Source organism: Cinclus cinclus, chromosome Z, assembly GCF_963662255.1.
Source record: "Cinclus cinclus chromosome Z, bCinCin1.1, whole genome shotgun sequence".
In the NCBI taxonomy this organism is placed as follows: domain Eukaryota; kingdom Metazoa; phylum Chordata; class Aves; order Passeriformes; family Cinclidae; genus Cinclus; species Cinclus cinclus.
The window spans coordinates 51,262,743-51,278,006 of record NC_085084.1 but is presented as its reverse complement, the minus strand read 5'-3'; the positions used below and the strand labels follow the sequence as shown (position 1 = coordinate 51,278,006).

Sequence of the window (15,264 nt, the reverse complement as noted above, 5' to 3'; positions counted from 1 at the left end):
GTCTGAAATTAGCTGAAGCATATCTTTCAACAATAAAAGTTTAAGACAATATCAGCAAAGAGCTTCTCCCATATGGCCTTTTCCTGTTTTACCAGTTTTCTCTTTCTACAGACAAAGCTAATGAGAGTTTGGGCCTGAACTGTTCATTAGTGCAATGACCCCATATGATTTATTGCATTCTTAGACAGTCTGCTTCGTTTTAGTGCTCTCACAGTGATGCCCAGGAGACAGTGACTTCTTTATTAGACCTCATTGAGAGATTCTGTGCTTTGAAACAGCAAAGAAGGGCAATTTTCTTTAGCCCACATCTTCCATGGAAAGGTTCTTTTTTTGCCAGTGATTTTTCTAAATCACCTGGCTTCTGCTATTTCCAAGTTCTTGTCTGTTTTTACAAGTAATTCACTCTTAAGCTGCAAACAATTTTCAGGCAAACTCACCTGTTTATGACAAAGGATATAATAGAGCTGTTTCTGTAATATTTCTTGGTTCTCCCAATTTGTACAAGTTCCTGGGGCTATCTGGTCTAGGGTCAGGAGCTGGACTTAGATGATCCTTGTGGGTCCCTTCCAACTTGGCATATTTTATGATTCTATGACTCTAAAAATAACCCCTATCATTTCAAGTTCTTTTTTAATTCTTACATTAAGAAATAGACATATGTATGTGGGTGACAATGGTTTGTCTTGCCTTTCCCTGAACCATTCTTGAAGGAAGCTTACAAATTCTTTATTGAAGTAAGCATTAAGTGGTGTAGCAATACCTCATTTCATATCAGCCAGTCTACACATTTCTTATTTTTTATGCATGATAGTCTAGAGATGTATGTTTCCCAGCACTATACATACTGAGAAGTCTATACACTTGAAATTACTTATACAGCTGAGCATTGCTTCCACTTCCACTTCGTGCAAAGTTAGAATTTCAGGGAGGAGCTCCTGCAGGACAAGCCTTTTTCTCGAACAGGATTCCTGTACTTACAACTTCAACTGCCATTTAAGTGCCCTGTCAGTAACCTCAATTTTTAGTAGAATAATTCAGCCTCTCTGTAGCTCACACAAGAGGTTCCCACTGGACATCAGCAAAGAGCTTTTCACTGTGAGGATAACCAATCATGGGCTCAGGCTGCCTAGGGTGATTTTGGCCTCTCTCTTCCTAACAGACATTGATAAAACCATCTAGAGAGGGTCTTGGCCGCCCAGCTCAAAGTGGTCCTGGTTGAACAGGGCAGGTAAACCAGATGACAGTCAGAGGTACCCTCCAATCTCAACGAGTCTATGATTCTTTGAATTTGAAACTAAGCCTCCATTTAAAAGTAGCATCAAGAAAAGATGTTAATCAAATCTTTGCCACTGTTTCCTCTGAAAAACTGCACCGAATCAAGTGGGATTTGCATTTCCTTAGAGACTGTCCTACTGCAACATGTCATCTAATTTTGAAAGAAAATACTTTTCATTCTCTATTTATGAATTTATTTTATTTTACCTTTAGAAATCAAAAGTAAATTTGAGACAATGCTAACAAAAAACCTCACAAATAGTTAAGATTTAGAGAAGATTCATTAACAGGAGACAGAGCAAAAAATTTAGATAAAAACTATTTTGCAGAATATTGTACAATAAAACTGAAAGACGAAGTACTACTGAAGATTGTTCTGTAGGGTATTTTTTTCTGAAAATATCTTACTGGGAAGAGTGACAGATAAATAGTAAAGCAAGCAAAAAAAGTACAGGAGGGAAGATCAAGGTTTGCCTTGTAGAGCAGCTGAATACTACAGTTTCCAAGGATTTCAGGACTACAAGATAAAGAATAAACTGAGGACAAAATAAACTAAAAATGTGTATGGTCACATGAATATGAACAGGGTCCTTAAACACAAGAGGCAAAATGATGGAAGCTCTTATCAGATAAACCTTACCAAGAAGGATAGACTGTCCTGAATATGTAGGTAATGCTGGCAAAGACAGGGTTATACAAAAGCTCTTCAAGACTGGCACTAAACACTTATTTAGATCACCTTTCCCTAAAAATGTGCGGAAAAAAAATTGTGAAGAATTGATAAAGTATGAGCAGAGCACAATAAGGGGAATTTAATGGGTCTGTATTCCATATAAAGTCTTAACTATATGGGAAAAAATGAGGCCAAATGATGTAAGATATACTTGTTTGGAGGACATTGCTCATTTTATAAACCCAGTGGCATGAAAGCCCTGTGATGAGAGGACGGAAAATGTCCCTCTGCACTGCTTTAACTGTGGAAAGGTCAAATGAAGCTGGCAAGCAATACTCAGATACTGATTTTCTGAGAGCTGCCTTAACATTTTAAACTTTCCTTTTGAGAATTTCTACATATTCTATACACAGAGCTGTCTTTCGCTAACAAAGGAAATGTGTTTTGGAAAGAAAGAAACTTCAATTTTAGTAGTAAATACAAACCAGAAAACTCAGTCTAGGTATTAAAGCCAATGTGAGAGCTTCATTCAACTATTCTTCATCTTCTGCTCTAGTGGGATTAATAATAATAGAAGATAGGAGGTAATTGTTCTGGCCAGCCCCTTCAGCTGCTGTGTTGGAAGCTAAGACTTCCCAATTCCCTTCTCTTGCTCTATGTTATCTACAGTGCCTATGTTATTGTGTCACCATTGAGAAGGACAGACAATATATTCACAGCTGACTGTCTGGGAAATCAAACAGACAGTCTGCTGTCACTTTGGGGGCAGCAGGAAGGTGTTTCACCTAAATTCTCCCAGATCTGAGGTTCTAATGTCAGGAGTTCACACACTCCTATTAACAAAAGAAGCAACTGGAGAATGATCTACATGTAAAACTGCTTTCATGGGTATATTTATGTACAATGGTACATTTTTCCACATTAGAAATTTGGTCTTCTCAGCAGGTACTCAGATACTGCAAATTCACCACAGCTCCCCTCTACTCTTATGTAGCTCAAACTGTAGAACACTCCCAGCATGACCCCACACTGAAACTTTACTAGATGGAAAGCTTATTGAGGTCATACAAATCAAGTAAATACAGACCTAAATTGATGAAAAACAACAGCTTTTTTTTTTTTTCCTGAAGTCCTGCTGCACAGGCTCTTGAACTCATGTCCCAGAAAATGAAATTGTTCAAAATTTAGCTATAAACTACAGAAAGATCAAGTGCAGATCTCTGTTGGCCCTGTCATTTTTACAGCAAGCCTCATTGTATTTAGTCTTCTGTTAAACTTAACTTCTGGGATTTAAATGATTATCTGAAAGCCTCAGCTTTCATTTATTTACATTCCAGTTTCAGGGAAAAACTGTAGAGAGAAAAATAAAAAAACATATGCTGTATCCTAAAAAATTCTTGATTCCTAAAACAAAACAAACTTAAACTATTTTTCAAAATGTCATACTTTTTAGTCAGTCTTGTGATACTGTAAATGGAACAATTATTTTTAGATATCATGTTTGGCAGCAATACGGTCTATGCACATTTTTCTCTATAGATCTGAAATATCTGTTAATATAATTCCTAAGCACCTGCACTATGATAATATCATGTGTTTGTCCAGTAGTTTTCACAAAAGACCATCCATATTATATACACACAGACCATACAGCCCTGATTTTCTGAGGAAAAAAACCCAGAGGAGATTTCTATTGTCTTATTGGTTCTTTATCATTTACAGCCAACACATCTGCTTGTTGTAACTTTGCCTTTTAAGAGAAGAATATTACAAAAAAGTTATCCTTATTTATAAAGCTCCTTATCTCTGCTTCTTTGATTTAAAATAAGTTTTTGATAAGTGTGATCTGAGTTGTACATTAAGAGTTTTGCTTCTGTTACATAAGACTATAACACACAACAATCTCTTACAAAAATAAGAAAATGTGATACTTGTTTCTATTTAAACTTAATTTCACTCAAATTGTTATCATTTATATAAATGTTATAACCTATCTCAAATGTAACTTATAGTTATCTGAATAGGTACCTCAACCACTGAATGAAGTTACCAAAAATACTGGGCTATAATTACAATATTTGAAATACTGGCTATATTAAGATCTCATGTAGTACAACTCAGATCAATCTTGAGTTTACAGTGTTCAAAGGGTCAATATGGCACAAACATATCAAGCTGAAACATCTGATCTACAAACTGTTTTCTTTAGCTAAAATTGTAACATTTAACATGCCAAATTTTATCTATTCTTCCTAGTCCTCTCCCAAAGCAAATTCAGGACACCAAAAGCACCAAGAATGGCCTCCTTCTTTGACCTTTTCCTACCCTTAACCCAATTAACTTTACAACTGAATTGCTTTTGTCCAAAATACTAAGACCATGGCACTTGAGGAAATTTTTACTCTTCCTGTAGAAGACACAATGCAATAAGCACTATTTCAAAACTACATCTTTTTCATCTACAGAAGACAGCTCCACTGTAACAACTAAAATCCACTAAAGCAGCATGGGCAATGGAAAAACATCACCTATACACTGAAAGATACTAAAATTGTCACAGCCTGTATCTACTTCTTCTCTTGCCCTGGTTTAGACTGCAATAGACCTGCAGCCGATAAACCAAATTATGAAACACAGGTTACTGTATGTAATCTCCTCCCACTATTTGGGTAATACCTAAAATGCCCTTAAATAAAGCAGCAAAATCACTTGATTTCCTTCTGTTCTAATCAAGACTGTTCAGGAAGCATGGTATTAAACAGTGTAAGTTTTGCAATGGTCTTCTGACTGGGATAATCAATGTTGAGACGCTGGCCCCAGTTCGGGTTATCCCCTGATGTGTGAGTCATCTTTCCTTGGGGAGCTCAGGCACAGGTGGAGCTGCCTGTTAACCTCAGCAACAAAACACAGCTCGGCTGCTGATCTCGTACTTATTATCAGTCGCCTCTAAAGTCCCCTTTCATGTTGCTCTGAGGTAATGATACAAGTTCCATGGATATGTAGAGATTCAGTGAAGTGCAAATAGCTCCCTTTACCCTTATCTTCTAACTCTCCCATATGAAACATTAATTCCTACAACACAAGGCATCATTTCCTCACTTTTGCCAGACAGCTTGCAACACACCAAGCACACAGTAAGATATTCTTTCATGTTCAGATATCCCCAGCAAAAACAGGCAACATGTCTCAAGATGTCTCAAAAAGCCCTGCATACACATTCTGGACTCAGGCAGCCCCATCTTACTGTGCTACACATGTGCAAAGACTGTCATTTTCATTATAGGAAAGACAGCATTAATTACCAGATTTCTTTGCCCTACACAGCAGCACAATGTTAAAAAAATAAATCTGATCATAAATCTTGTTTCAGCCCCAATGGGAATGAGATACTGTTGTTCAGAGAGAGGCACTAGAAACCTGACTAACATACCCAATGCCAGATGAAACACAAAGTACACATTTCTGTTGGGCCAATAAAGATTACTATTTTCAAGGGAAGATTAAAGCCTGAAAGCTTGAAGGCCTTCAACAGACAATGTTAGGTTTTAGTACCAATCGAGCTGGATGTTTTACTCAAAGCTTTTTGGGTTTTTTTGGATTTTGGTAGGAAAAAGCATTAAGTAATTAATTTTGCAACATCTTTTTCTAACAGAAATGTAAGCTGTACTGAGGTATTGACTAAGCCAAAAGAGTACTACTGAGTAATGACTCAGAGAGTTAACACAAATTCACACCAACATTCTTAAGCTATGTAGCAGTTTTTCTATTGCCAATGTGGCGATCTGGAACCACCTTCAACTAACACTCAAAATATTATTAAAATCGGTTTCAGGTACACTGCCCTTAAACAGCAATGGTTGCCTGGCAGAGGAGGAGTGGATAATGTTGTCAAGAGGGAAAGGAAGCCACCACACAGAGGGCATGAAAGAAAACTGCTTGATTATATCTGCTTTCATTTATTTCCTGTACCAGGCCCACATGCACATTTTAATACTGGGAGAACAGACACACAGACACCATCATCCGTGAGTCTGGAGAAGGCAAATGATGTCCATCACGAGCATCCCCTGCCCATTCCAAGAGGGTCCCCCAACATTTCTCTGCAGTGCCAAACACACAGAACAACCCCTGGGCTCCACAGCACAGGGAGATGAACAGCAGTCCCTCCCTCATCAGTAGGCAATGCACAGTGATTCCTCCTGCACAGGCATGAGAGAGGTACACACTCACTGAACACTGAGCTCAAGCAATCTTTATCCTGTGTTAGTAAAATTTAAACTTCAGGGGATTATAGAATCTTTCAAATATAAAAAATTAAATTGTGTACTTACGGTATGTCCTGGAGAGTTCATGTCTGTCACCATCAGAGTACACGCCTCTGAATGGGAAGTATTATCAACATTATCTAATGAAGTTCATGAGGAGTTTGGGCAGCAAACTTTCGAAAATACATGAGTAGAACATGACATTTTTGCCCCCCTCCCCCAAAGAAATGTAAACATACTGGCTCCACATAAAAAACAAAAGGGCATTAAAGCCTTGAATAGATCTAACTACTATAGATAAAATGCCAGCTGAAAACCATCAGGTGTTGGATTTTATTTTAAATATGTGCAGCCATTCTTCTGGATCACAACATAATTTATGTAAGTGGATAGACAAAGCAACTTCAAAACAATGAAATTCTTATCAAGAAGATCTCACTTCATTATGATCAAAATAAAATATCCTGTCTTTCATATTATATTATTTTGACTGCAATCTAACTTGGCCTCTCAAAATTGTCAGGACTTTACTGGACATGAGACAGTCTTTTTATGCCACAACCCCCTCCTCCACCAAACAATTATAGCATTGATACTGCACATACTCAATTAAAACCCTTACTTTCTGCAGGATAGCAGGAGAGCAGAGCTTCCAGTGCTGAAATACAGAAAATATGGCCCAAATTCAAACCTGCATTTATGCAAATATTTGAGTTAATTCATATGAGTAGTCACAATGAAACAGACGTAGCCAGCACTTGCAAATGAAGGAAAATACTGCAACCTGTATTAGTAGCTTAACGATTAATGTTAATTCTGTAGTCTAAATATGACATTGCCTAAGACTAAAAAAAAAAAAGTCCAAACAGACTTTGCCTCAAAAATACAACATTTCATGGCTCTCACAAGATTATTTTTCCAACCTGAACATTTAATCATATCTACACAGTTTGTCTCCATTGCTTTATTTCTAACTTCTTAACATTTCTGTAAGCCAGTGACTTCCAAACACACACTGGTAGCAAAACTGTCTCACTTTAACATTTGAGCTTGCTGCCCAGAGGATCTTTATTTGTGTGTCATGCTGTTTCCTCATCCAGCAATAGTATTTTCACAATATAGAGAACAGCCTAACATGCACCTAAGCTTTTGTGAATGAAGACAAAGCATTTTTCACTTCACAGTAACACCTAATTAAAATAGGCAAAGTATAGCAGCTGAATGGTACCATACTACAGTAGATGCTGATGACCACAGAAAATACTTGTGCCTACTGCTGCTTCTCTGAAGGAGTCTGCTTATCTTTGGCCACTATTTCTCTCTGAGCATATATCTGGAAGGAAACACCTCAGACTGTCCAATATTTACTTGTTTGTGACTACTGAATTACCTCCTCAACACAGGAGTACTATATCCAACACTACCACATGAGTGGCTGGTACAATTTTAAGAGCAATCTTGTTTCCTGGACAAGCAGCAGAAAAACTCCATTTAATTACCACACAAAAAGTAAAGAATGTAATAATATGACAGCTGCAAACCCACAGGGCCCACTCTGCAGTGAAGCACTTGATCAGTATTAACCCTGTTCAGCACCATTATTCATTTTTAGAGTCGCAGTTTCACAAATAAAATAAAACCTTTTTTTTTTTTTGACCTTTGGTAACTACATGAAAGCAGCACATGGTGCTCTATCTCGCTACTGTTCCTCCTGAATTTAAATATTACCTGAAAAAGCTCTGACTTTAGCTCCAAGCCCTGGCATTGGAGAAAGCAGGCTTTTAGAAAGTAGTCTTTTTCAGCTAACAAGGCCCTGGAAGTTTTACAAGACCATGGGGGTTTTCGAAATGTTTTTCCACTTTTGCAATCATCAAATTAATAGATCATGTGCCAGATTGAAAGTGGCATTTTATGGATTTCTTTAAAATGGTACTCATACTCTAACTTAAGACTGCTTTAGGACATGCAAGCAGTTAATTAGGCACAAAGGCATAGTCTGTGTGATCTCTGCTGTATTTTCCTTGTTCCATAAAGGCCTTCCTGAGAAGTGGGACTTTTTTTCCTAAAGGCAAAAGACCCACTAATGTACTCTGCTCTTCATAACTCAAACTCCTTACTCCTGAGCTGTCACCTTTTGATAGCACACATTTTTGCTCAAATTGTATTTCCATAGGCTTTGACATGCCAAAAGGCTGCTACTATTACTAATATACATTACATACACAGGCAGGAAGGGGAAAAAAATACATACCACGAGCAAAACAATCACACCAGAAGAAATTAATTCATCAGAGACATGTGGGCTCCCTAAAGAAATCCACCAAACTGTCATGCATGGCAGACTTAAAGTTGTTACTCAGCTCTCTACAACTGGAGATACACAGAGACTATTTAATACCTGAATAGGTATATATCATCTGCCTTATCTTCTTTCTGCCTTCCTGCTGCAGCAACTTCACCAAGAGCCATGTGACACCTTTTCCTTCCTACCCAGTCAAGCAAAACTAGCAGTAATCAAACAAGAAGTATCTGAGCATCCCTTATGAAATGGCTCCACAGCTCAGAGGGGCAGCTCTAGCCACGGAAAATGCCTCACTCAGATCCCAAATTCTGTATTTCTCCATCTCATAAAACAGCTTGCAGCTCACACAAATATTACAAGAATATCACCATATATTTCAGCCTGGCAGCAAAATCAAGGCCAAGTCCTTTTTTCTATCATGTTGCTGCACTGTCACACACAGGAAGCAAATTGGTGGAGTTTTCATTAACTAAAACATCCTGCAATTGAATTTAAAAGCAAAATCTTTAGATTTTGTAGTGTACTGTGTTAACATGCCTATGCCCCAATAGAACCATAAATCTGCATGCTTTCACTCTATAGTTTAATTTTGCTTCCTTCATACCAAAGCTTGTAAAATAGTTTTTCAGCCTTTATGTGTGATTTCCAAAAGAAGTCAAAAAAGACACTACGCTCTTTTGAACACCTAGTTGTTCACTAACACTGAAGTCCACCACACTAATTCACAGATGTGTTTGAAAAGTGATACTTAAAGGAACATGAAGAGAAACACAGACATTAGTTTTACCTGCCCACAGCACAAAGTCAACATAAAAGCAAAATTAAAATAAATATTGCAGTGCACCACACTACAGTGTATGCCAAACAGACCACAGAAGAATGGCCATACATGATCTTGGTCTAAGTCACACACAGAAAGACTATTATACAAGGGCAGAGAGTTTATCACTAAGCAAGGGTGTGATTCCCTGAATTTTACAGAGACATCTGAAGCCCAAAAAAGAGACTGACTACAGACTCCAAACTGACTACAGTATCCAGCTTTCTGAAATACCCCCAAGACAACAGGAGGTTAACCTGCTGGGATTCTGAAAGGTGAATTTCAAGGGACACCTCCAAGGGAAGATCAACTATTGGGCAGAACACACTTAACGACCTGACAAAGAATGCACCTGTCTCAGGGGGTGCTGTAACTCTGCATCCTCTAATTCATGAAGACAGAGGCCATGTTTCGAGTCTGAATACCCACTGTTAGGTAGAGTATGATGTCTGTACCATGAAGGGCTGAGCACACTCTACTTTTTTGTCTGAAATTCAAGCCCATTGACTGATATAATACACTCCACCCCAATTCACTGAATTTGGGCTGCATCCAAAGAAACCAGGGGAGCAGCAGTATTGACATCCTGTAGCACCTTCCCAGTGAAACAACATCTCTGTTTAATCGTGCTTGTAAGATTCTTTAGCAAAAAGGACTTTTCAGAATGTCATCCTTATTTTAAAATCCTGAACCCAGACTTCACAACTGAGAACTGATACTGGACTATATCTAATTCTGAGAACCATCCTGCCTGTAATGAGCAACAGTATGAAACTTATTTTTGCAATAAATTTCACATTCTACATTGCACCTTTTATTACAAATTTATCATGCTTTATAAGTGACATTATGACATGAGTATATGCATATACAATACCAATAAAGAGAACAGTCACCACTTTGGAACATGTGTGTTTAAGAATGAGACCATCTCTTATTCCCTACAGTGAAGAAACTTTAAAATTCTTAGCCAAGTTATTAATAATTTCATTATATACAACATATGAACATTACATTCATACAGTATTATTATGTTGGCATAAATGTCACAAATAAAACCTGAACTAGAAAAAATGCACCTAACTCAAAGTTAGGATTTTTGCAGTATTCTAACAATTCGCTTTTAAGTACTGACTTGTAGTGTAATATGTTATACCTAACCTAAATTTGCTGAATTGGGTACCATGGTTTTGCTTTCTTGAAGACACTTAGAAATAAATCTGGATACTACCAAATAATGATACATGCTTTGTTCATCAGAACTATGATACCCACAACTTCAACTGTATGAAAGTAAGAAACAGCAATTGACTCAATTTTACAGAATATTATTATGCCAGGATATGACACTAAAGAAACATCTTCCCAGATTCAGGCAACTATGTTTGTATCACAGAACATTGACAGATATGGAATTACTGTCACTATAAATTAAAAGCATTGTCATATTTTTATTTCCATTACTCTTTGTAGCATTGCAACTTCTGACTTTTTTCTTTTCCTTAATATGATGATGTTTGTAGGATATACCCTTTATGGATCTAGCTGTGAAACCTCCTGAAACACGTAGAAGCTTACCAATACATACAAAAAAGTTCAAACTATTTTTTACAACATACAGAATTACCTTTATTACACTGCTTGGTCACCTTTCACTAGGTTTGCTGGTTAAAAGTGGTAAAATGCAGAAGCAACATCTCCTTGAGAAATTCTGCAGATGTTCACTAACCAGGCTGCCCAGCTCTTTCTCCCACAGCACTTGCCAATTGTGTGACGCAGGTACCTTAGAGGGTTATTCTGCATTTCATAGATAGTTTTTCTTTAGGTAAGCATATTACTGACTTTCTAAATTGCATCCCATCACTGACTGGAGCCATACTCAGCCTGATTTATTCAGGACCACAGTCCAAACGGGGCAGACATCCTTTTCACCCATTCAGATGGGCACCACACTGCCCCTGCCCCCTTCCCCCCCAGTGGAAGACCTGTGTGATCCGTGATCCAGTATGTCAAAGTTAAAATACACGGGAGCCCAAACCAGCAGGATTTACTTCTCTTGAGCGGACTTCAGCAATTTGGCCTCTCAGTAACAGTGGCTTACAGACTTGGAAAACCCTGAATCTGCTTTTTAACTTTAGTACAGAATTAAGGAATTCCTTAGGTCCTACAGGTCAACTGCAGATGGATGATGGACTTGTGCCAGCAGACTTGTGTCAGCCTATTAGAAATACAGGGGTGTTCCCATTATACCATTGGTAGTGGGCAAGAGATTGCAAGACAACAAAGAGGGAAACACCAGCAACTAAAAGGATTCGTTTTCATTACCATCCATGTATCTTTCACATATCATTTATTTTGAAGTAGCTACACAGCACACACCTCTGCAGAACCATTTATAAAATTCCAGTTACACTGTATTTGGTTGCCTCAATTCTTCTGTCTTTGAAAAAAAAATGGAGAACTGCTGCAGCCAGTAAAAGTGGATGTGCTCCTACACAGCATCCAAAAATCTATTTCAACTAGCCTGCTCTACTAAGGATAGATAGTGTGTCTTAAGGCTATTGACAAATTAAAACAGAATATTCAGCTTTTTGAAAACAAGAAAAAATAATTCATACCAAGAGTGACAAGTAAGTACATTTTCAGGTTTGAAGACAAGTTAGTTAAGTTCCAAGCCATAATGAGAATGCCACTCCAACCACAGAGTATCCCCTTTGCCAAGCTGTAAAGCAGGGCCTGTCATATTGTATATGTCTAAATTTTACAGCCTTTGCATGCCCTAAGGGACCAGTCATTAAAAGGTCACTTCAGAATTAAATTACCTGGTCCCTTGTGGGAAGTTTCTACAAAGTAAAAACCTAAGGCTGACACCTCCCCACAGCAGGGCATTTATTGTCTGCTCCAGAGAGGGCAAGCAGGATTATGAATCTGATGGCAATAACAGAGACACAAATCAGGAAAGAGAAAAATGAGATAACTGAACTGGAAAGACTGAGAAGAATTCCTCTCTACCATGCACACTACACCTCTAGCCATAAGCACAAATAATGGCATCAAACAATCTCATACCATACCTTTCCTTCTCTACATGTCTCTATGAAAGATGCTTCCAAAAATCAAAGTTTGCTAGGAGAATAATTAAAATCCTGACTTTAATCACAAAGTTAAATGAGCAAATCATACTTGAAACAGATGACAAATATTCTCAGGAGAGCAAATTTCCATTAAAATGTCTTTCTTCTTGGTAAGTTTACTACTTGGGAATAGATTATCCTCATCAGAATGAGATTCTAGGAACTCCTCCTCCTCCTCCACAAAACTGGCATCATTGACAGAACTGCCTCTTTTAGCAAAAAAATAACTCTGATATACCTGCAATCCTTTCCTGGATTTACTGAACTCCCTAATACCTGAAAACAAAAATTTAGAGTGTGAAATACAAGCATTTAAATAAATTTCATTTCTCTCAAAAGAAACATGAATTTCTAAAGAACATCAAAAGAGAAGTATTGTTTATCGGTATCTCTCATACGATCACTGTCATAATGCTGACAATTACTAATTGAGCAGACTTGAACAGGCAATACAATTCAACTAGAAAATGCATAAGTTTGAACATGGCTATCAACATCCTTCAGTTTGGACAATCTGCTAATAAACAGGAAAATGAAAGGGGAGAACACAAATCTGGTGCACAGCTCCACAGACTAGGAACACTCAATACAGCACTGAGTAAAGTATTAAGCAAAACCAAACAACCACTTACGTCAGATTTGGAGGATACATTTTCCTCCATGTCAGAATCACTGGGATCTAGAATATCACCAAATGGTGGCAGAGTAGGGGTCTTCCTTTCCAGTGCATCATTTTCAATTTTGACTCTCCCCACCTTGAGCTGAGATTTATCTTTTGTCTGCTTTTTGTCAGCTGAACAAGTAAGAATCAGTGGTGGGGCACTAGGAAAACTTTTAAATAATGAATCCGAGCTGGTTTTTTTTCTTTTTCTTGCAGAAGATTCATCAGTGTCCAGTATAGATGGCCTTTTCGTAAGAGTTTTCTTTTCTTGCTGCTGCCCACACATTATGCTAAGGATGGGGGTGTTTTCAGATTTTGGTTCCTTGGACATGGGTTTGGGTTCCTTGAAGGCCATCTTAGGAACCATTTTTTCATCTTTTAGTGGTTTGTTTTCTTTGGGTTTCTTAGAGGATTCTTTGGAAGATTTGTTATGTTCCCTGGAAGGTTCTTTGAAGGCACTTTTTTGTTCTTTTGAGTCTTTACAGATTTTTTCCTTGTGCTCCTTTGTTAACTTCTGGGTCTTTGAAAAGCTGTTACTACTGCTGCTGCTATTTATGTTCAGAATCTTAGCTGGGTCCTGCAAAGAGGAGATGCAAAATTTTACTTCAATAAAAAACCAAACCCTTAAGTCCTGAAAAGGCAGACACAATATGGACAGAGGATTCATACTAAAAACTTGGAATTGCAGACAAATAACCAGGAGTAGAAATAACTATATAAGAACAAATAGAAAGCCCAACATTTGGTCAAAACATCTGTTACAAACTGGCAGAACATGAACAGTTACCAGTGCTTATCAAAAAGTTACAAGAAAAGCTTGTTTTTATCCCATTATACCTATCTCTTTAAAAAACACTGTACAGTTAACATAAAGGAAATCATCACCACCATTACCTATGAGAAAATAAAAATCACAAAGAAAAATGTATGAACCATATGATGTCAACAGAATTACTACAGGATCAGAAGAAAACACGACAACATTTCAGACAAAGTTTGACTTCTCTGCTGTGATCTTCCAGCTTTTGCCAGATCTTTTTCCTCATAAACAATAACAAACCTGGGTCCAGCCTGGCTATGGAAGAATTGATTGGACAGACAATAGTCCCTGCCTTTTTATGGAAAACCTCCTAAAGCTGAAAAAGCTTCCTTCTTCAAATATACTGGAGTCTTTGCTGAGTCTTTATTTCTTTTTTTTTTTAATCGAACTGTATTAAGTGAGAAGTGTTTTTCAGAAGGTACTGACTCAAGAGGCAAAGCCAGAAACAGCAGAGCAGCATCATTCCTCACTCAGCTGAATCTGAAAAGTTGAAGTGGCAAGGCAAGAGGTCATCTGCAGTTAGAACTGGCAATAAAGAAACCATTCAGAATGGGTCATACAGGATCCTTTCTGCTGAGAATTAACACCTGGGACTATTTAAAAGACAACAGTTCTAGCACTGCCCGCTTTCATGGAAACTGCCAGCAGTGGGCTCTCAGTATCTCAAAAACACCCAAAATCGACTAATTGCACTGTTTTAGACAATATACACGTGTCAAGACAGGGTCAATTTTTACACTATTCCAATCTGCAAAGTGACATTTCAATTTACAGGAACCCATGGCTAAGAAGTTTACACTGCTTGCCTTGTTCCAGGCAGATTATAAACATTTCTATCTGTATGTTGCCCAGGAAGTGAGAAACTTTTAGAAATAAACACTTTAATGTGTATTGCATACACCCATTTATTTCCTTTACCTACAAGAGATATGTATGCAAATATGGTGTATCTGGCTGTCTACAACTGTCACAGATTTATCCTGTAGAGAGGATAACATACTTAGCTTATCTTCCACTTTAACTTAACCACCCTTTTACCCACAACACAGAACTGCAGAAGTACAGTGGAAAGTAAAGGACCAAAGCAGGACGTAGCCAGCCTCATTCCCTGCAGGGACTGACTAATTTTAAGAAATGTACACAGTACAACTGCTCTGAATAAAAAACTATCCAAGAAAACAAAGCAGAATTTACATGTTAATGGAAGTCGCATCAATTAGAGGAGAAAGGAAGACTGGGACTACATCCACTGACATGCTTCCTGCTCATAGATAACTACTTATAACTTCTCCAATTAGCACAAGTTAAGTCAAT

General features: G+C 37.7%; 1 protein-coding gene across 1 annotated transcript in view; it reads right to left on the bottom strand.

The window, feature by feature from the left end:
- Positions 1-15,264, bottom strand: part of MLLT3 (MLLT3 super elongation complex subunit) — a 126,391-nt gene that overhangs the window by 26,530 nt on the left and 84,597 nt on the right. Inside the window, exon 6 of the mRNA XM_062513047.1 lies at positions 13,102-13,707. Coding sequence (XP_062369031.1) covers positions 13,102-13,707 — 606 coding nt within the window. The remainder of the gene's footprint in view (positions 1-13,101; positions 13,708-15,264) is intronic.